This window comes from Scatophagus argus, chromosome 17 (genome assembly GCF_020382885.2).
Source record: "Scatophagus argus isolate fScaArg1 chromosome 17, fScaArg1.pri, whole genome shotgun sequence".
NCBI classification, from domain to species: domain Eukaryota; kingdom Metazoa; phylum Chordata; class Actinopteri; family Scatophagidae; genus Scatophagus; species Scatophagus argus.
Genome location: NC_058509.1, coordinates 8,396,225 through 8,417,612, shown reverse-complemented (window position 1 = coordinate 8,417,612; position 21,388 = coordinate 8,396,225). Strand labels below are relative to the sequence as shown.

The window sequence follows — 21,388 nt, the reverse complement described above, 5'->3', positions numbered from 1 at the left end:
CGATGCTAAGTAAGGCAAGTATCATCAGTATAGAGTACAGAGTACATACATGCTAACAGGTACTTCCTGCCGGCACAATTGTTACTTACATTTACTCAAGTACTACACTGAAATACAATTCTAAAGGCACTTTTGCTATGAGTTTTTCTATTAATGTTACTTAAGCTTACACTCCACCACATTTCAGAGTGCTATATATAATAAATATCTATACTGATTATGATTTAACATAGAAAATATATGAAATGTGAGATTTTACTATCCAACAGTATAAAACTACTCCAATATTGCAATATAGTAGCCTCAGTAAATGATATTACTCTCTGAAAAGAAATTTGTACAACAACTACATTTGATCATATGTCCCTACTTTTACCTAAATAAGATTTTCCATGTGGGATATTTATTTTTAAATCAGTATATTAGTTCTCTTACCTGGTTTCCCTACAGGCTGGTAGATATGCTGGCTTCCACTCTGTGCAAATACACACACACACACACACACACACACACACACGCACGCAGGTTAATGAGAGGCAAACCTTCAGTCATCCATAATCATTAAATAACCGTTAAAGGAGACAAACTCTTTGAAGAAGAGGATAAACTTGGACCGAGATACTGATGCAATGTTTACAGTGCCATCAATGAGCTGCAGTTACAGCTGGTTACAGTGTACAGTGAGGAGCAGATAAGGTTACTGCTGAAAAATCGTCCTTTAGGATATTATAACTCACATTTACAGCAAAATGGGACTGTGCAGAGTCTGTGGTTTTAAAGTTCCCATAAGTCCTTTGTGGTCATGTGGTTGGTGTGTGGGCAGTGCCCTCCCTGGCACACAGACACAAATACTTTCTCCCAGCCTCTGTATTTCCCCTCTCGCCGTCTGTCTGACTCCGTCTGTCTCTCTGCCTGGTGGACTGAATACTTTCCCCTTTGCACTTTTTCTATTTTTTATTCCTCCTTTCCTCTTCTTTTTCCCTCCTCCTTTGTTCTTACCGGTGCCTGTAGTGTGCCGTCCTCTCTGTCCATGCTTCCTCTGCTGTTTCTGGACTCTGTCTTCTGCAGGAAAACGTGACAGAAGACAAATTTAAAGGAAGCATTTTAAACATAAAAGTCAGAACCAAGCATGTGTTAATACTTGGTTTAAAAAAGCATGGGGCATTCACAAACAAAGGAAAAACACGAAAAACCAAACACAATTAGTTGTAACCTGCAAGGTACAGAAATAAAAACTTTATGCAAAGCATCTACAGTTATCACTTGCTAACCAAACACCACAAATCAACAGAAAAATGCACAACTGACCAGCGAAATGATTGGACAGAACTCAAATCCCACCAATGAATATGTCCCTGCAGTAGTCTCTCATTTTTCTGTCTGCACTGCATCACAAAGTGAACATCGTCATCAAGTTAGCGAGGAAGAAATAAACACTATCCTGTTCACACAGCAGAGTCTGCTCACTCCATTCAGTCAACAGCAAACAGCAACATTAGAAAACCCTGCCCACATTTGCACCACTAAAACCAAGCATGACTGCCAGCACCCGCTCTCCTTCTGTTTCAGTACCGTTTTGGTGAAGCACGCCTTGAAGAGATGCATCCTGGGAGAATAGAGGCTGAAGAAGACGGGAGGAGGAAAGCAGAGAGTGGAGGCCATCGAAAGAAGGGCGGAGATGGGGAAGGAAAGTATGAGAGAAAGAGAGACAGAAGCAAAGAAAAACTTAAGACAGACAGACAGACAGACAGACAGAGGGAAGGACGGAGGGAGAAACTGGGAGAGAGAGAGAGAGAGATGGGCGACGATAAGAACGCAGGAGATGCAGCAGAGACTGAGAGAAATGAACTGAGAGAGACAGAAAAATTGAGTCAGAGAAGAATGGAAGGGGAGGAAAAGATAGAGAAAGCAAAAGAAAGAGAGAGAGAGTTTTCCAGAGGAGGAAAAGCTCCACTGAGCCACAGAGACAAAATCCTGAAGAGAAAAGATCCCAACGCGTCGCTCTCCTCTCTTTTTCTCTCCCTCAGTCTCTCAGATTCTCCCTCCCACTTTTTCCATCTCTCTGCATCTCCCTCCGTTCCCCTCTGTTTGTTTCTCCCTCCCTGATGGGTGAACTCCTTGTTCGTTCCACCCTCTTCACGGCTCTTGCCAATCCCACTTCCTTTCTCCCTCCTTCTGTCCTGCACTCTCGTTCCTCCTTGCAAACTTCCATCTCTTTCTTTTCAGGCCTTACTTTCCCTCTCACTGCTCGTTTTCATTCCCGCCAGCTCCTCGGTTGGTTTACTTGACATTTCACTGATGCAAGTTATTCAGACTTTACAGAGGTAGAAGTATTGAGATCTAACTTCAGTACAAGTATTAATACCTCAGTGTAAACATAATACGAGTAAAAGCCCTGCATTCATACATTTGCGTCAGTACACAAGCCCAGTCTGGTAACCATTAAAAAGCAGATTATCCCCTAACAGTATTAAACATCAAATATAGATTATAATATTGGATTACTGTTACTGATGCATTGCTGTGTAATTTAATGCAGCTAGCTGAAATGAAGCTAATGTTAGGCAATAATGTGCAATCACACACAACGATTCACTCTGAAATGTACATGACAAGTAACTGTATTAGAAGAATCAAGAGGTCTCACTCAAAATCGCACTTTAGTACAGCGATGGTGCTACAAATCTTTAATTGCTTTCATTCTATATTTAGACCTAAAACATGATGAAGGGAGAGCAGGTAATAAGAAACAAATGTTTTCACCTGGATTGTCCTGCTTTGTCTCTTTTGAGACACACAAAGCAAAAACAACAAAGATTTAAAGTTGTTTAAGATGTGAACAGTTTGTTGTTTTTCGACTACCAGAACGGCGATATTATCAGATTAGAATAAAATTAAGACCCCACACTGACTTTTACTTTTTGTTTGCATGAAATGACTTCTGGGGTTGATGGCAGTGCATCATGGGAAATGAAGAAAGTCCCTCAGGAAGGCAGCTGTCTTTCTGTTGGCCATCAAAGAGCCTGATATTTTATTCGAGTGCCTTTTTGTGCCCCCAGCCTTAAAGCATAGTCTAACCAAATCTTTGTGAAGGTGAGTGCAGACAGGAACTGGTGCATCAAGTGAACAAATCAGCCAGGAAAGAAACCGGCCAGGCAGGGGTTCCCAAAAAAATAAGATCTGAAATTCAGTCTGCCAGGTCCGTCATGAGATTTCCTCTTCTGTGAAGCTATAAATGTGCCTTGAAAGTATGACAGACGAAGAGTGGGGACATGAAGTCTTATCCCTCATCACTCATCTCTGTGGTTTTTCTCTCTCCCTTTCTGTCTTTCAGCTCTCCTACACCTGGCTCAAAATGAAAACAGCCCATCAAGGCAAGAGGGAAAAAAACTATTTGAACCAGAGAAAGAAGAAAAACAGACTTGTTTTGCAAAAGTGGTGATTTGGCTCCTTTCGGGGATGTCTCAGTGTCTGATGAGATAAATCAAGTATAACTGAGAAAGAACTTCTGCAGCTCATCTGGCAACAACCAAACACATAAAGGTGTCCATGTACTAAATGGACATACTGCAAAAACGCATCTTAACATGACATCCTGTCAGCCATAACAACTTCGGTATGTGACACTTTCTCAACATCCAGGAGTTTTTGGATTACAAATATTTTTGATTTCCTTGTGTCAGTTTAGGTATTTTTTGGGATGTAATGCTTTTTCGGTTTAATTTCAGTTTAAATATTTCAGCATCCATCGTGTTAACAACATGATCTTACCTGTAATACACCCGTCCTTTGGCTGAGCATTGTATTCTGATTATAAGACAACCAGCCAGTCCACTTTATGTTCTTGAATATGAGTGGAAGACAGTAACATAACATTTGCTACTGCTTCACAAGCACACACACACACACACTAAATAAACAGCACGTCACAGCCGGCAGGTTGAGAAGCAGCTAAAGCTAGTTTCCTCAGAAGTAGACCCCTGTCTCATGAGTGACAATCGCTAATCGTGGGAGCTGCTTTCTGTATTTACAGTCAGTTTGACTTTGACACAAATTATTGACATTATTTAGGTGAAACTGACATTTCTCTGGAAAACCTACTCTTAAAATCTTATTTGCAGGGTTCCGTTTCTTTAAATGTCTACAACAGAGGTGGTGAGGTCAAAGCAACACAACAGAAGAAGAAAAATCTTCCTCTGATGGCACACAGACAGAATGACACGCTTGACAAATACTGGAATTTCCCTTTAACGGTCTATTTGCTACTGCAGGTGATGTTTGGTTAATAATACTGTCATAGTACACAGAGAAAAACTAAAAACAGTAACTTATACATAGAAAAATATCTCTGTGTTTGTGCGTTACCATGAAGCTCTCCTCCTGCTCCAGCCACCGCTGGTCGTCCTCCATCTGCTGCTGCTGCATCATCAGCCTCTCCTCCATCAGGGCCTGGCCACTGTCCTGTGGAAAACATGGATGCTGAAATGTGAATTGTCTCTTGGCTGCAGTTTCTTTATTCCACCTGCACAGAACACTGCAGTCTGCATGAAAAAAACAAAAAACATCTTCACCAAATGCTTGAAGCTCCAGCATCTCACCATTGTAATGTCACCTGCTAAGTTTAATCAAAATGAAAAGTTGAGCTCTGGGTTGTTCAAGACTCTGAGAAAACCTGTTCAACGGGTTCAGTTATATTACTTAGATGCCCTCCTGAGAGTGCATTCAGGTGCATTTTTATGTGTCGTGTGCGTACCTCCATGTTCGGGCTCCACAGTGCAGTGTGTTCAGATCTGTGCTGATTCCAGGAATCAGTAGGAGGGTAGCTGCCTCCTACTCCTCCTACACCACCATGGGCTGACGGCTGAAGGAGGACAGAAAGAAACAGAGAGGAAATGCAAAAAAAAAAAAAAAAAATCACCTGAATTAGTTTCTAGTTGGTTAGTGATGTTTTTATGATCCAAAAAAGCTTGGCTTTGGAGAAAACAGGACTGAAAAACTCAACTAAATGCAATAAACAACAACATAAAACGTGTACAGCAAAGGCACATGCACGAAAGTAAACTGACTAACATTTTCTACGATAATAAATCAAACTGCTTTATCCTTCCCGTCTGGACACAAAAATCATGATATACATGGCAACCAGATGTCAAAGACTCATAGAAAGGGTTAAAGTGAATAATCAGGAAATCATAATCAATCAATAACATCAATCCTCAAAGAATCAAGGGGAATTCCTGCACAGCACTTCAGCTGCTCCCAGTCTGCTGTGTAACACATTACCAAAACATGTAGTTGTTATTTCCACTTTTTGATTTAAACAGCAGTTAGAATTATACAGTCCTTATAAGGATGAGAGAGAGAGAAGCTTACTGCTAAAAGAGCTGGAGTGTGTGTGTGTGTGTGTGTCTTTTAGCACTACAGGAAATGCCTGCTGTCTGCTCGGTTTATGAGGAGTGGAATGACTGCACTCAAAGTCTCTCTCGTTTTCTGTGCCTTCACATTTCTCTTCCAGACTTTGACACACGTCCACTTGTCCTCCAACGCAGCCTGTCTTCTGGGACGCAATACTGAGTTTACCTTTACAGTGAGGACCGGGCTCAACCTGGACACCTCAGAGATCAAGATCAATTTGATATTTAAAAGAGAGATTTATAGAACCTGACAAAAGATGGTTCCAGTAGTGGACGATGAAAATATATCGGTATGTTTTTGAAACTTTTGATTAATGCATCTTTCATGAAAGCAGAAGTACTTCAAAGTTGTGATTTAAAACGACACACAGCATGTTTTTTCCAGACCTTAGCTTCTTCACAAGATAATTTTTGTTTGCTGTTCTACTTACTTAACCGTTGTTGTTGTTGTTGTTGTTGTACAAAAGAACAATGAGAAATTGTTTCATGTGGTTATACTGGACATATTTTTTCCTAGTTCCTTTGCGAACATCAATTATCATATTTCACATTCCTACAAAGCTCTGCAATAACATTAGTGTGAAATTTGACCATTAAAAAACTGAATATATAAAAATACAAACAAGCTGACAATGAGAAAGATTTAGACTTTTCTTAAACATTACGCTGCCAAGGAGTTGAAGATCCTCTCCACACACGTATTAAGGCATATAAATTGCCATCTCCTTTCATATTCGTATTCCTTTCTCTCATTAAAAATTCCAAAATGTACGAATAAGCAAATGTTTTTCATTTCACAAGTTTAACTGCTGGACACAAGATGGCTCAGAGTCCACTGAATTCAAACATCTTCCTCTCTGTCCTCCTTCACGCTTGCTGCTGTCGCCACCTAAAACCTCTGGAAGTCATAGAAAAACACTGCTGCAGGCACAGTGGATGAGAAGGAACAGATGAGAACAGTTTTCCCACTATGGGAGCTGTGTGTGTGTGTGTGTGTGTGTGTGTGCGTGTGCGTGTGTGTTTGCTGTACCGGGAAGTGGTTGAGCTGGGGACTGGAGAAGAAGCCCTCACTGGAGCGAGGACTGGGGTAGCCTGGTCTACTGGGCTACAGACAGACAGAAAGACAGCAGTTTGTTTGTGTTTATCAGCCGTGACAAACACAAGCGCTGAAGTACAAAAAAATAACCAGAGATAAGTGAGTTAATAAGACAGTAAAATCTTACTTTTGGCGGTGCTTCATCAGACCCTCCAGAGTCCCAGGACACGGTCACTTGTCTCCTCATCTCCATTCGAAGTCTCTCCTCTTGCTGAAGCTTCTCTTCCTCCAGTATGGTGCTACAAAAACAATAATCATAACTCATCATAATCATAATTTTAAAAGTGTGACCCCTCGTTATGTTATTATATATTAAATCATTATCTTACTGTTACTCATTAATGCAACAGTATTTTACTGTGGGATTTTACTGTTTAGGTTGGAGACAGCTGTAACTATTTTAATTATGGCTTAGTGTACTGATCAGTTTCTTGATTAACTGACTGATTTGTAAAATTAGGAAAATGGTGAAAAATGTTGTCAGTTACCCAGAGCTCAAAGTGTCACGCTCTGCTTGTTTTACTTTTAGTCTGACATCTTGATGTGAAACAATGCTACACAACTTATGACAAAATAATAAATAAATAAACAGACAGACTATGCAACATGCAAGCACAATTAAAAACACTGGAAATCGTAGCACCATTCACTTCACGCCGAGCCTATTAGAAAAGCATTTCTATTTCTATAATATTAGTATCACTTAGTAATATTCAACACATGACAAGCATAAACTAAGAAAAATCTTTAAGCACCTGAGTTGTGTTTTGAGTTCGGTGAATCGCGGCCGCTTGCTGGGGTCATAGGCCCAGCATTTGGTCATCAAACTGTAGAGGGTGGGCGGGCATTGAGGAGGCATAGCCAATCGCTCGCCGTTCTCTATCCTGCCAATCACGTCGTTGTTCTTCACCCCCTGGAAAGGCTTGATGCCGTACATCAAGATCTCCCACATGCACACACCTGAGAGAGACGGAGGAACAAACGTGCGGTTCTTTAGGACAGGACACACAAATGTCCTCTTGATGACGGCACACAATGAAAGAACGTGCACAAAATGCTGTTTCTCAGGTGATGTAATATAATTATGCATTTCCATTAACAAACAACACATGTACGCACACATAAATGATCTGAACTCACCAAACATCCACACATCACTGGCAGAAGTGAATCTTCTGAAGTTGATAGATTCAGGAGCCATCCATTTGATGGGAAGTTTACCTTTAGAAGCTGAGACAAACACACATTCATTAAAATCACCTGTAAAGAACACTTTTAATGACAACAACAATTTGTCATTTGATTGGCAGTTAATATTAAAAACTCTCAGAGGACTGCAGACTAAAAGAACACACTAATAGGTGACTTTAGACAAGATAAACTGCAGTACCCTGGTGTAGCCTTTTGATGGTGGTAAAGTACTGGAAACTAGAAAAGCTGGTCATATACACAGAACTCAGAGCGTCACTGGGACAACAAGCTGGTCTCAGGTCATTGAAAACCATCTTTGAAACATTTAAATTATTACTGATTCTTTTTCTTGTGTCACGACACAATACAAAGCTGTGTATGTGTAGCTGTCCATCATTACCTTTGTAGTAGGAGCTGTCCTCCATGTATCGTGACAGACCAAAGTCGCCGAGCATCACACAGTCCACTGAAGAGACCAAGACATTGCGAGCTGCGATGTCCCTAGAAGTCATAAATGGCTGTCATTAGGCCAGAAGGATATTTGTCCTTTCTTAGATGCAAAATGTCTATAAAAAGCATGAGGGATATACTCTGTCTGAATGTCTGATGAAAGAAAGATATTCTCTCAGCTACTTTGACTTTGACTGTGTACCTGTGTACAAAGCGTTTACTCTCCAGATATGCCAGTGCCGTGCTGAGCTGGTAGGCAAACAGAATGAGAGTTGCCAAATCCAAACTGTACTTCCTCACCTGAAGGAACGAACGCAACTGTAGACAGAGAGAGAGAGAGAAAGAAAGAGAGAGAGAGAGAGAGACAGAGAGAGAGAGAGAGAGAGAGAGAGAGAGAGAGAGATGAACAGAAAAATCAGGGATGGAATAATGATGAATTATTATATAAATCTAGGATCAGATCAGATAAGATGAGCTTTTATTGACCCTCAGAGCAGGACGAGGACAGAAATAAGTACAGGTGAATGGAAAATTTAGGAATGAGGTGGGGTTGGGGTTGAGGTCAGGACTCTGTGCAGGACAGTCAAGTTCTTCCACACCAAACTCATCCAACTATGTCTTTGTGGACCTTGCTTTGTGCACTGGGTCACAGTCATGCTGGAATAGAAAAGTGTCTTCCCCAAACTGTTGGCACACAGCTGGAAGCATAGCATTGTCCAAAATGTGTTGGTATGCTGAAGCATTAAGATTTCCGTCAGTGGAAGTAAGGAGCCGAGCCCAAGCCCTGAAAAACAGCCCCATCCCAATACTTTTGTCTAAATAGTGTAACAGATACCCTGTCAATGTCTCTATTTTTATTGGCGAAATGTGAAAATATCTCACACTACTGTGGCTTTTTTTCCTCTTAATACAAGGGCTTTTCCACCTGGGCAAATGCCATCTTAACTTACACTCAACAGTTTCCTCAACTGTTTTTACTGTTAGGAAGTGACACACACATACACACACTCACACACTCTCTCAGCCTCAGAGCATCATTCTCACCTCTCCAAGCGTACAGAGCTCCATGATGATCCACACAGGGTTTTCTGTGATCACTCCGATCAGTTTAACAATGTGAGGGTGGTCAAACTGACGCATTGTCACTGTGAGGGAAATAAACACACACACACTCACCCACGTCAACACACTCTGTACGTGTTAACGTGATTAACGGTTTGTTAATATGTCAAGCTGACACACAAAGTGGTCTTACATGCTTCTTGTAGGAACTTCTCTCTCACGCTGTCCGATGTACAGTTCTTACAGGTCTTAATGGCGACAGGCAGAGCTGGTTTGTCCTGCAGACACAAGTTAGCACATCAGAGACGCTACAGCACAAGACTGGTTGAAATCAGTAGAGAGAAGAGAAGAATATTTTTTAAATTACTTTTCTTTATAATAGAGTAACTACAAGACAAAGACGAACATGAAAGTCAATTGTCAACCTGATGACCATCTTGTATCCCACTACATTAAAACTTACACAACCGTGCACAATCACCTTCTGTTTGTTCATGCATGAGTGCCTGTGTGTGCATTTCCTCATACCGGGCTGTTATAGACTCCTTGGTGTACATCTCCAAACTGACCCTCTCCAATGCAGCGGCCCAACTCTATCCTGTCCCTCTGGATCTCATAATCCCGAGCTGAGAGAGACAGAGAGACAAAGCGAAAAGAAAAGAGAGAATGAAGCACAGATCTTTGTACCAAGAAATACTGGACCCCATCACATCTGACATGTCTCAGACCACATGGATGGGCTCAAGCAGGACGAGGGAAGTATTATCGCGGCATTGTTTTAATCACTGAAAAGTAAAAGATACTTGGAAATGATTTCTAACTTTCTGGCATATCAAGATATTGTCCTTTTTGGTAATACACAAATACACAACAAAATACAATTTGAGCCAGTTCAGACTATATTCCCTTCATCTAACACCAGGACAAACATCGACTTTGACATGCACACTGCAACACAAAATTACAAACGTCAACATGCAGTAAACTCATTTAAAAGGCAAAATGTGAGGTGTTGTGTTGTGTTTGCATGCACACTAGAGACCCATTATCGTGTCTGTTCAAATAAAATTATCCGTTGAGATAAAGTCCTGGAGAGTTCTGTGCAAGTAAAAAGCAATAATCAATCTTTAAGACACTTAACAAAGCACAGAAGAAAACCTGATACCTGGACGTTTTTTAGTGCAATATTCAAAATACAAAATAAACTTGCACCTGTTGCTTTATCAATTCTATCAATACCGTCTTGCGGAAAAGGTCATTTCTACAGGGATGCATTAATGTCCGCTTCCAAACTACTGCAGTAAAAATTTAGTAAATAAAGTGTTTAAAAGGTTTACGCAGGACACTCACCACCAGGAACTTATCATGTAATTGTTTACTTATCTGCCGGGCTAAACAAAGTTCAACTATTTGACTGTACCAACAGCTAAACAGTAAACTCACAAATGCCAAAAGTGTAACCAAAATTCACTGCAATTTATCCACACTGTAGTTCATTTGCAGAAAACTAATAACTGCATCAAACAGAAAAGAAAAGAAGTCACAGATGATAACTGTAAAAAAAATATCCCGACCATGATTAAGAAATAAAAATCTCATAACTGACATGATGATGATGAAATGACAACCAAGCCAATAAACAATGCAAATACTGTGAGGTTGTTCAGTTCCAGAGGATTCTGATTCAGCTGTTAGTGAATAAACATCTTGCATTGTTTATGGACTGACTTTCATTCTACAAAACACCAACGACGACCACAAGTCAACACCACTTTGGAAATGACGTACTTTGAGCCTTTGTATTTTTCTTTGCCAGATATGAATGGTGAAGGAAAACTGGTTCATAATTACTTTAAAAATCCTTATCACTGATACTGTTATTCTTGTATATCAATGCGTATTTTTCGGTTTAAACTGACAAGATAACATGCAGAAAGATGCACTAATAAGTTTTAAGGACAAAGACAAATCTTGCCCTGAAACTTAATCGAGCGCACGGCAAAGAAAAATATCAACACAAATGTAAAATCTTGAGGTACTTTGGTGGGACAGAACTAGAGAGAGAGAGAGAGAGAGATAGAGAGAGAGAGAGAGAGAGACAGACAGACAGACAGACAGACAGGGAATTTTACCTTCAACTACTCCATAGCTGACTGTGTTGGCGATGGGAGGAAGAGGAAGACAGAGATGAAAAGAGGGAAAGAGCCTGACAGCTGCTTTAAGTTTGAAAATAGCTCAGATAACACACACACACGCGCACGCACACACACATACACACACACACACACACACACACACACACACACACACACACACACACACACACACACACACACACAGACACAGTTCATTTGTTAATGTATTAAGTCGATGAATGAAAAACTGAGCTGACACTTCCGCAGACTGGTTAAAAGAGCAGGTTTGCTGTGTAGCTTCATTTTCATCATACAGCGGACATTTATGACATGAAGACGCACACAAACTCAAGCCATGGAGAAGGAAAATATGTCGGCACAAAGTCTGTCTGAGGAAGTCGCAGAGAGAAGGAGACCAAAAAAGCAAAGTGAAAGAGACAAACAAATAAAGCAAGGCAGATTAAGATAGAAAGGACTGTGGGAGGAAAGGAGAGCAGTCCATTTTCAAAGTTGGCCACACAATCAAATATGAGTACTTTCTACTGGCCAGAACATCCACATCAAATGTATTGGAACAGAGGGCTGAAGCCATCATTACTTACAGGACTAAAGGCAAACTTACCAGCACATTCAGGGTTTTTTTTTTTTTTAACATATGAATGAATTTGACAGCTGTAATGCAAGCCCAACCAACTGGAGTCACAGAGTATGAGTTGTAGACCCTCTGACCTCCAGCTGTTTATATAAGACAGTGAAAGTGGTCTGAATTTGATTAGCCGCTACCTAACCAAATGCGGTTTAATGCGACTTCTCTGATGTTCCCTGCGCAAGTGTGTATCTTGGAAAAGGTTCACGCCACGCTCAGCTATTAGACAGCAGAACGAAACGAATGTTTGCTTAAGAACATAAACATCTGGCAGAAGGATAACAACAGTGAAACAGTTCTTATATAGTTCTCTTGCTGCGGTGCCACAGAAGCTCATTTCTTTAGCTGGCAGATGCTACAAGCAGAAAGAAAAGAAAAAGTTACTTACTGGACGGCATGGTGTAAGTGTCCTCTTCATCAACTATCTCAGCATAGTCATCAGTTTCTGTAACAGTACACACAAACGATGAAGAGAGAGAGAGAGAGAAACGGAGGGAGTACAACAAAAACACACACACAAACAATGGGGAAAAACACATGCACATGTTCAGTTTACCATGCCGTCCACTATGGCATGAAGGGTCACCGATACAAACAAAAGAGAAACAAACAAAACTGCGCCCCACCATAAAAATAACACATGAAGAGTGAAGCTAACTCAGAGTTTCGACAACTCCTGCACAAAGCAACACCCACGTAGCTCCTCTCTCCCTCTTGAGACACACACACACACACACACTTGGCGGAGAGTGTCAGCAGATCATGTGCTGTGCATATCTTTCTGTGTAAAGCAGCTGGCTGCAGGGAGTGGTGGTGGTGGAGAGAAGGTAAAAGGAAAAGAGATGGGACTTAAGACAGGGAGTTCAAGAGAGACAAGCAGAAAATAAAAGATAGAGTGAAATCAGTCCAAAGGGATAAGAGTGAAACAGTTAAGAGAGAACAACAGAGAGGGAGAGAGAGAGAAATAGTGGGTACAGGCTGTCATTGTAAGCAGATGGTAGCATTTAGGATCAAATCTGTGCAGAATCAGACAGATAGGTGGTGGGGGGGTGGGCAAAAAGAAAAAGGAGAGAGTCTATCCTAACCAGATGGCAGTGTTTAAAATAAAATCAGTGTGCAGACTCAGCTGTTGGAAACAAGAGTCAAACATCTGCTCTCCTGAAAGCTACTCTTGCAGCTCTGCTCGGGATTCATAAGGCTCTGTGGGAACGTGTCCCTAAATTTATCAGAAATCCTTTTTCTGAAGCCTGTGGCTGATTTGCTCAAGCAAAGCTCTGCCATCACGAAAATAAGCCGCAGAGAGTAAGCCGAAGAAAGCTGACTAGCAATTTAGTTGTTAATATAAGGAAGCTTGTAATAGTAACAAAAGGAGAAGTGTTTGATGCTGAGAGAAATAGTTTTAGGAAATACACAAGCTTTCTTGCCAAGAGTTAAATGCTAAACCTGAAGCTAGGAGACAGTTTGAGTAACTTAGCATAAAAAGCGGAAGCAAGGGAAAAACAGTTAGCCCAACCCTGCCCTCTAAAGTGCACTAATTAACATGTTATTACATCTTCAGACAGAACCAGGCTAGTTGCCCCCCCATTTCCAGTCCTCATGCTACACTAGGCTAACCAGCTGCTGTCTCCAGCCATGGACAGACATGTGAATCAGTCTTCTAAGCTATGTGTCTCCAAGAAAGCAAATAAGTGTATTTATTTGTTCATTTAAAGTACAAGTGTTTAAACATTAAAGGATAGGATGGATGTAAAGAAAAGTAAAGAACTTTTTTTTATCAAACAGGCATGACTACTGCTAAAGTACGACATTTCTGTTTTACATGAAAGAAAAGTTTATTATAAAGCAAAGACTTTAACGTCTCTCTAAAAATATCTTTCAATGAGCTGGAATAAAAGCAACAGCTCTGCTTACAGCTTGCTTCTCAAAGGTGCAATGATAAAATGCTCCTTTGGCTTCTTTTATTCTTTAAGCTGTCTGTTGCCTTTGAATCTACAGTTTTAAGTGGTTTCAGTTCTACATGTTAAGATTTGTTTATAAATACTAGTTAGCTTGCACTGCTAAGTACTGCTGCATATTTGCACCAATGTGAGCCAAAGAATCAACCATTTCTAAGTCTGACTGGTCTAACTCTGTCTCTTACTGCTTTCAGTGAGGGCATAATGTGTGTGTGTGTGTGCGCGCGCGTGTGTGTGTGATCTAGTTAGCCCATTATAGCCAAGAATGCACTCGCTCTTGAATCTAGCAAACCTCTCCCTACTCCACTTTGTATGTGCACAAGTTTGTGCGTGAATATATGTGAGTACACGTGTGCAAGATTGTGTGTGAGTGTGTGTGTGTGTGTGTGTGTGTGTGTGAGTGTGAGTGTGAGAGAGAGAGAGAGAGAGAGATTGAGAAGAAGGTTTGGAGAAGTTCCCTTAAAGAGAAATACAACTCAATTTCCAGATCCTGCTTTTTTTCATTTTTGTGGTTAAAAGCAGACATATTTCAAATTTAGTGGTAATCCGCTTAAAAAAAAAAAGTAATCACAGACACACAAACACATAAACATCTTAAAACCATAAACAATACTAAAATAGTTAACCACTATAGTGACTAGCAGATCAGATTTGCAATCAGATACATGAGAAACATTCAGCTAAAGAATAATTTTCTGCTTAACTGTTCCAGTCACTCCACATGTACACACTCAGCACAAACACACACAGCTTCACTGTTACGAAAGTACGAATGCACGTATGAAGACGACAAAACAGAGAGATTGATAAACAACAGCAAAACTTTACCATCCCCACTAAGATCCTCTGCAGGGTCCAGGAGAGCATGCGGGAAAACGGGACAGCAGAGGAGAGCAGAGAGAGAGAGAGAGAGAGAGAGAGAGAGAGAGAGAGAAAGAAAAGCAGGAGGCAGAGCGGAGAAAAGAGGGAGAGAGAAGAGGGCGGTTAGAGCATGAAAAGCCTTGAAACAACATGGGAGATGTTGCAGGATCTGCAAAGCCAAACACTCAGCGAGCAGTTAGTTAAGATCCAATCATGTCTGCAGTGAAAAAGCAGAGTTATCGACTTCTGTTAATGCTGTGCAGACACACGTAGGTGACAAATTAACTCGTGGAAGAAAATCCAGCATGGTTTGAGTGTGAAGTCTGTCTCGAACTGTAAATATTTGTGAGAGTTAATACATGGTTAGCAGACTGAAGAGTTTAACATCTGATTGTTGGTGATGGTTTCTCACAGGTGTAGGAAAAGGGTTCATTTTTAAGGCTTTACATACTTTATTCTCAGGCAGCATCAACTGGACTGGATAACTATAATGGTCTGTTCAGAATCTTAACCCAAACACGGAAGGAAAAAACCACACGACTCCAATTTTGATTGGAAGAGTTTTAGGATATATGCTTATTCGCTTTCGTGCTGAGAGTTGGATGAAAACATGCACTGACTGAACAGCCATCTAGAGCAATTTGGGGTTCGGCATCTTGCACGAGAACAGTTCAACTTGCAGCCATAGCCGAGGATTGAGCTTCTGCTTAGCGAGACGACCAGCTCTGCCTCCTGAGCCACAGCCACCAAGATCAGCTTCCCACTTTTTTTTTTCACAGTGAAGACAATATGCATCTTGCTCTCTGCTCTACTCGCTTATGCTGATATCCTTTAGTTTTTGTATGGTGAAAATTATGGACATATGAGTGCTTTTTAATGTAGGCCTGGCATATCAAAAAGCACAGACCTTTTGCTGTGTCACTATTACCTACAGTGACTGGGAACCTAAGATTTAGCTGAAGCTAATTCTCCATGACTTTTTTTTTGGCACTCGAAACAAATACCCACCAGCTCAAACAATTCAGACAAAACTTGAGGTCAAGTTTTCAGTCACTGTGGCACAAATCTATAAATAACTTAGAAGCTACTGATACATTTTTGGCTTCCTTTACTTCCATTCACATTTTTGAAAAAGGCTTTCCTCGAGTTTGTCTTCGGGACTGTTAAGTTTGACTCTTTACAAGCTAATCTATGTATCATTTATCAAGTTTTAAAAGTAGGATGTAAACTCTGCCTTTGTGTCATGTTTGGAGCCTCCAGATGAAAGTCAGAAGACTGGCTGGACATTTGTAAAAGTTTCAACGTCAAACCAGCTGCTGTCCAGATTCATGACGTTGTCTGAGTGGTTGGGTTAGCTACTGAGGAAAGCTGCCAAAGCCATGGAGTGTGCCCTCCTTGTTACAGGACACATGTATACAATACATGGAGAGATGTGCTTACGTTACAAGTCATTTCAAAAGATGAGCTGTTTTTCTCAGCTACAGAACTGCTCTGCTGATTGAGGACTCTGTAAAGGAGCAGATGCTTGGTAGCTGAACCCAGATCTTCTAAATGGAAGAACAATCTTTCTAACCACCGAGCCACAAATTATTCTCTAACCCTTTGAATAAACTGACATAAAAGACTAAAAATAATGATTAAAAATAACCACTGTGGAACGTCAGAAGCAAGGCATGCGCTGAAATGAGCCTCAAAAACCATTTCACTGTTTGTCAATGCTGCCTTCCCTCAGTCAAATTCTGCTGAGTAAAATTAATGTTTTTAGAAGGCGGAAAGTGGAAAACGTCCACCTTTAGCAGCTTCTGTGAGCAGGCAGGCTAAAAACAATATTTGTTCTCAAATGTGAAAGGTAGAGAAAGTACTGCACAACTCAGCATCTTTTCCATTTGTTGCACAGTCTTATTTAAAGAGCACTGGCTTGTTCATAAGCAGCAAAACACAAGCGGTTATTGTGGTTAAAGTGTGCGCGTGTGAGACACTGAATTAGTCCAAACAACCAGGCACTGAGGACAAACAGGACAGTTTAGTAGAAGAGGGCATCTGAAAAAATGACAGTTTGTGATGCAGCGGAGATAAGCGATTCATAGACAAAGCCAACTTAATTTTACATTAATAACGTGGAACAGTAAAAAAAGAAAGGCCAAAGTTGTGTTAATATTTTGAATCGAGTCTAATGTTTAACCCCTTTTTTTTGGACCAAATTAGCGCTATAAATCACGCAAGATATAAATAATACTTTTAAAATGCATTTATTGTGCAATTTTATCTTACATTTCATCAGAAGGTCACTTTCTCTGAGGATTTTTTCTATACTGTCAAAGCACGATCCCCAAATTAAGCATTTTATTCCACCACATCACAATTCTGTGGATACGCGCCTCCACTAACTGTCCAATGAGAGACGAGGATACCATTGGGTGGTGAATCTGAACAGAAGACAAAGGGGAGGAGGAAACGCCGCGCCCTGGTTGGCTTAGGTGGCGTCGATGTCACTAGGTCTGCAGCCAATCAAGCACGAAAAGAAGACGAGAGTGTAAGGGGGAAAAAACAGAGTGAATGGATGTCAGTACAGAAGAGAGACATGAGAAAGGCCGAGGGGAGAGAGGAGGAAGTAAACAAAAGAAAGCAGGAACGGAGAGGACGGGATGAGAGAGGGAGAGGCAGTCCCAACAGAGGGGAAAACAATGACAGGGAGGAAAAAAACAGATGTTGGAGGAAATGGAAGGAAAGAAAGAAAGGCGGTAGCTGGAGGCAAGGAAGATATCAGACTCTGCTCATGTTCAATCAGTCGATTTGTGGGTTTGTGAGTGTATGTGTGTGTATAATTTCAATCTTACCCGAGACAGAGATTGCTCGAACTCCACTCCTGACTGCATCCAACTTTTTCTCGCTATTGGACACTCTGGAGGAAAGAACAAATGAACGAGCAACAAGTTACACAACAGTCATAAACATTACAAAAACAAAACATATCTAAGTGGTTGAATCTTCAACTTGCCTTCGAGGGATTTTTAAAGTCAGGTCTCATTCAAAGAGCTGGCTGTTGAAATTGCTTCAGTAAACTAACCCTCACTGTTTCAATTATCTCTCTGCCTTTGCCGCTGTCTCTCCATTTGTGTCATCTGAGCTCTACTACGATCTTTACGTCGCAGGCCACAAGCGGGCGGGGGGGGAAGAGACAGCGACCAACGAGAAAGTTAAGAGACCGAGAGAAAGAGGAGGAGACTACCCAAGTGTTTAAAAACCCTAAGTGGAAAATATTTGGCTCCTAAACTTATCTCCTTATTTGACCACAGACAGAGGGAGAGAGGAGAGAAAGAAAAAAAAAAAAAAAAAAGACAGAGAGATTTGAGTTGAAAAGACCAAAAGTAAGCAAAACGTTAGTGTTTGAATTTCAACCAACAGACAAGTGAAATGTGAATACACAACGTCCAGGCTTCAACGGTCATAGATAAACGAACACAAGAACTCAAGAACAAGAAGTTCTGAGCCAAAAACCCTGGAAAAGGCAGATTTAGGAGAATGCATTAAGTTGTCCCAATTTTAGTCTTTCGCTTTTGCCGAGAGAAAAAGATGTGGGCTGAATTATGGGTAATAATCTGGACATTAAACTATTTTGTGATAGTTTATCTAGTGACATACTGAACTACCACGTTAAGGTTAAGACAACTGGGCTACAACTGACAATTATTTTTATTATAGGTTTATCTGTTGATTACTTTTACAATGAGCCAATTAATAGTTTAGTTTATAAAATGTCAAACACTAAAAACAAGTCTTAATTTAAGATATTCACATTATGATGATATGAAACAGGAAAAAGCAGCAACTTTGAGAAGCAATTGAAGAGAGGATCTCCTTCAAAAATAATAATAATACACTCACAAAATTCTTAACAATTTCAACCAACTACATTATTCAGTGCTACACTAATTTCCAGCAAGTTCTCAAGATATTAAATGAGAGGTACACACTACACACCAAACTTTAACAACAAAAGTCTATTTTCTTGACAACTTGAGGGCTGCTCCACAGCACCGCACCAGTGTGAAAAGACACCAGAAATTTCCTGAAGGAAAGTGGTTAAGAAGCCTCACTCTGTGACGAAGGAACTTCAGGTGCCACTTTGGCAAAGACAGGAAACTCAGGAAAGTGATAGAAGGAAGGTCTAACCTCTGTTAAAACTGATGCTGTCTTGAAAGTCCCGGCAACTGATTTACTGTCCTTTATCAGGAGAATGTCTAATAAGCCGTTTTTGCTCAGGCGTAAAGCGTTTATATCAGGGCTGCACTGAGGCTCTATAGCACACATAATCATGAACTGAGCACCTGTTTATCATTAACACTGGCATAAAAATAAGAATTACTTGACCGGTTGCGTGCTAACCATGTACTCATACAAGTAAACATGTTACTGTGTGCTTCTGTTGAAGATATTTCAAATTTGCGAGACAGGACTAGAAAGCTTACAAGTAAATCAGCTCACACAGCAAATACAGCATGTTTGCAATAGACATGTGATGTAAGCAGGTTTATAGACTTCTGTAATGTTAATGTTGCTGGAAGAAATACTAAGAATCAAAGGGGTTCTTACTTTGGGATGGAAGGCAGAGCTCTCTCTCCCTCTAGAGGACAGAAACACACATCACAAAATAAATGTATAAGACCACATGCATGATTTTATGTTACACGAGCCATCATACATGTGAGACAGGATCTTATACACGGCACAAAGGACAAAAAATACATCCATTATACAGCACTAGAACTGGTACATTTAAAATACAATCATCATGTGAATAATACAGTCGCTAGTGCTGCATTTGAATGTATCACACAGAATTTATTAAAAGCTCACAATTTTCTTGAGCTTTATATTGATTGTATATGTTTGAATATTCAAAAAAAAACACCATATAGCGTGTTTTAATATTCTTGTGTAATCTTTGTATGTGGAGGTGGGACTGAGAAGGCGTGATGGACAGTTTCATACCTTTCTGAACTCTGACGATGAAGGAATGAGTTTCCATTGAGATGAGCCGACAGTAACCATCAATCAGGTCAGCCAAGTTCTCTGCCATGGTCAGTGACGCTGTTGTAACTGTGAGAGGCTACACACACACACACACACACACACACACACAGTGGCAAGCCTGTTACAGAGAGCCACATGTAACAGCTCAGTGGGGGTTTCCCGCTGCTTCTCATGCCAGGGGAAAACTCCCTAGAGCAGCGGGTGTTATGAACCATTAGTTAATCTCTGCGTCCATCCCAGTTACACACTCACACACATAAAAAGAAGCTTTGCACCACAATGAGCACAGCTTATGATAGCTCCTTAGTATCCATTAGAGGCCAAAGTCATCAAGACTAAATAAATACAAATAAAACTGCCTTTAGAGGGTGAGAAAACTTGAAGCACATCATATCTTTCTGTTCTTTTCATAGCTTAAAGTTTTGGCAAATTTTAAAAGTAGATTTGCTGAACAAGACAAGAACAATTTCTGTTTTCAGATTTTTTTTTCAGCAATAATAAGCATGTGTCAGTAAAAGTAATTGCAATAGAAGACACTTTATTAATAGTCTGAACCATATCGCACAGCACCATTATCTCTGCAACAACAAATGCTTTACAGCAGAGAAACAACTTAACTTTAAATATTTCAGTACACAAACTTTACATGAGGTCCTGCTTTGTTACTGAAATTGATCTTGAAAATGGCAGAAATTTACTTCTTGAATTAAAGGCAGGTTGACAAAAAGTGTGCACGCAATGGTATCCTTTAAAACCAAATGTAACTGTAGAGGGATTACCTCAGCAGCTCCAGCTACATTGAGCTGTAGCATCCCTTTCCTGTCCTTCTCCTCCATAGCAGAGTACTGGATGGACTGAACTTGGTTAAAGTTGGCTAGATGGGTGGGCTGAGGAGAGATCAAGAAAGACACACAGAAAGTGGAGAATAAATCACATGAACTAAGCAAATCTTTATCTCAGGAGGCGTTGGCCTGGAAAACATTTAGTTTTTGGATGCAGAACATTAAGAAGCAATCCTGTGTAGTATGATGTGATCATAGTGAGCAGCTCACCGTGGATCCCTTGTCAGTGAGGTAGCTGATCCCTTCCTCTGGCCCGATGGCTAACTCCACCTGGATCACCCAGCTGCACTGTTAGACAGGAGAGAAGAGGCAAGACAGGATGGAATCTTGGATACATGCAAGACCTGATGTGACCAAAAGGGGTCAGCCTAACACAACAAACAGGATTTTTCCAGAGGAAAGAGTATACTGGAGGCATCAGAAGAACCCATACCCCGAGGGCACATTTGAAGCACTCCTTGTCATAGCGGTGGATTGGTGCAAGTATCTCCAAGAACTTCAGGATGCACTGCTCATCGTTGAGATTGGCTACCTGCTTAAACGTCTGCTGAATCAACTTACGGAGAGTTTTAGCCTGAAGAGAAGAAAAGAGAGAATAGGGGTGGAAAAGGAAGTAAAATTAAAATTAAAAACTTGTTTTTATTTAAAAGATTATTCAGCTATTAGAGCAGAAAATCTGCAACTGAGGGAAGAAAGAGGCAT

General features: G+C 40.6%; 1 protein-coding gene across 4 annotated transcripts in view; it reads right to left on the bottom strand.

Moving 5' to 3' along the window:
* Positions 1-21,388, bottom strand: part of ptk2aa (protein tyrosine kinase 2aa) — a 55,806-nt gene that overhangs the window by 4,853 nt on the left and 29,565 nt on the right. For 2 of the 4 annotated variants that reach the window (XM_046418317.1, XM_046418318.1), the window contains exons 10-30: positions 21,120-21,260; positions 20,897-20,974; positions 20,624-20,731; positions 19,803-19,920; positions 19,404-19,434; positions 17,648-17,712; positions 14,778-14,795; positions 12,383-12,439; positions 9,742-9,839; positions 9,407-9,491; positions 9,196-9,296; positions 8,354-8,469; positions 8,102-8,202; positions 7,651-7,740; positions 7,266-7,470; positions 6,638-6,749; positions 6,445-6,519; positions 4,754-4,861; positions 4,366-4,461; positions 1,000-1,062; positions 436-475 (exon numbers count right to left, since the gene is read on the bottom strand). In XM_046418317.1, coding sequence (XP_046274273.1) covers positions 436-475; positions 1,000-1,062; positions 4,366-4,461; positions 4,754-4,861; positions 6,445-6,519; positions 6,638-6,749; positions 7,266-7,470; positions 7,651-7,740; positions 8,102-8,202; positions 8,354-8,469; positions 9,196-9,296; positions 9,407-9,491; positions 9,742-9,839; positions 12,383-12,439; positions 14,778-14,795; positions 17,648-17,712; positions 19,404-19,434; positions 19,803-19,920; positions 20,624-20,731; positions 20,897-20,974; positions 21,120-21,260 — 1,906 coding nt within the window. The remainder of the gene's footprint in view (positions 1-435; positions 476-999; positions 1,063-4,365; positions 4,462-4,753; positions 4,862-6,444; positions 6,520-6,637; positions 6,750-7,265; positions 7,471-7,650; positions 7,741-8,101; positions 8,203-8,353; positions 8,470-9,195; positions 9,297-9,406; positions 9,492-9,741; positions 9,840-12,382; positions 12,440-14,777; positions 14,796-17,647; positions 17,713-19,403; positions 19,435-19,802; positions 19,921-20,623; positions 20,732-20,896; positions 20,975-21,119; positions 21,261-21,388) is intronic. The other 2 variants (XM_046418319.1, XM_046418320.1) reach the window with 1 other exon arrangement.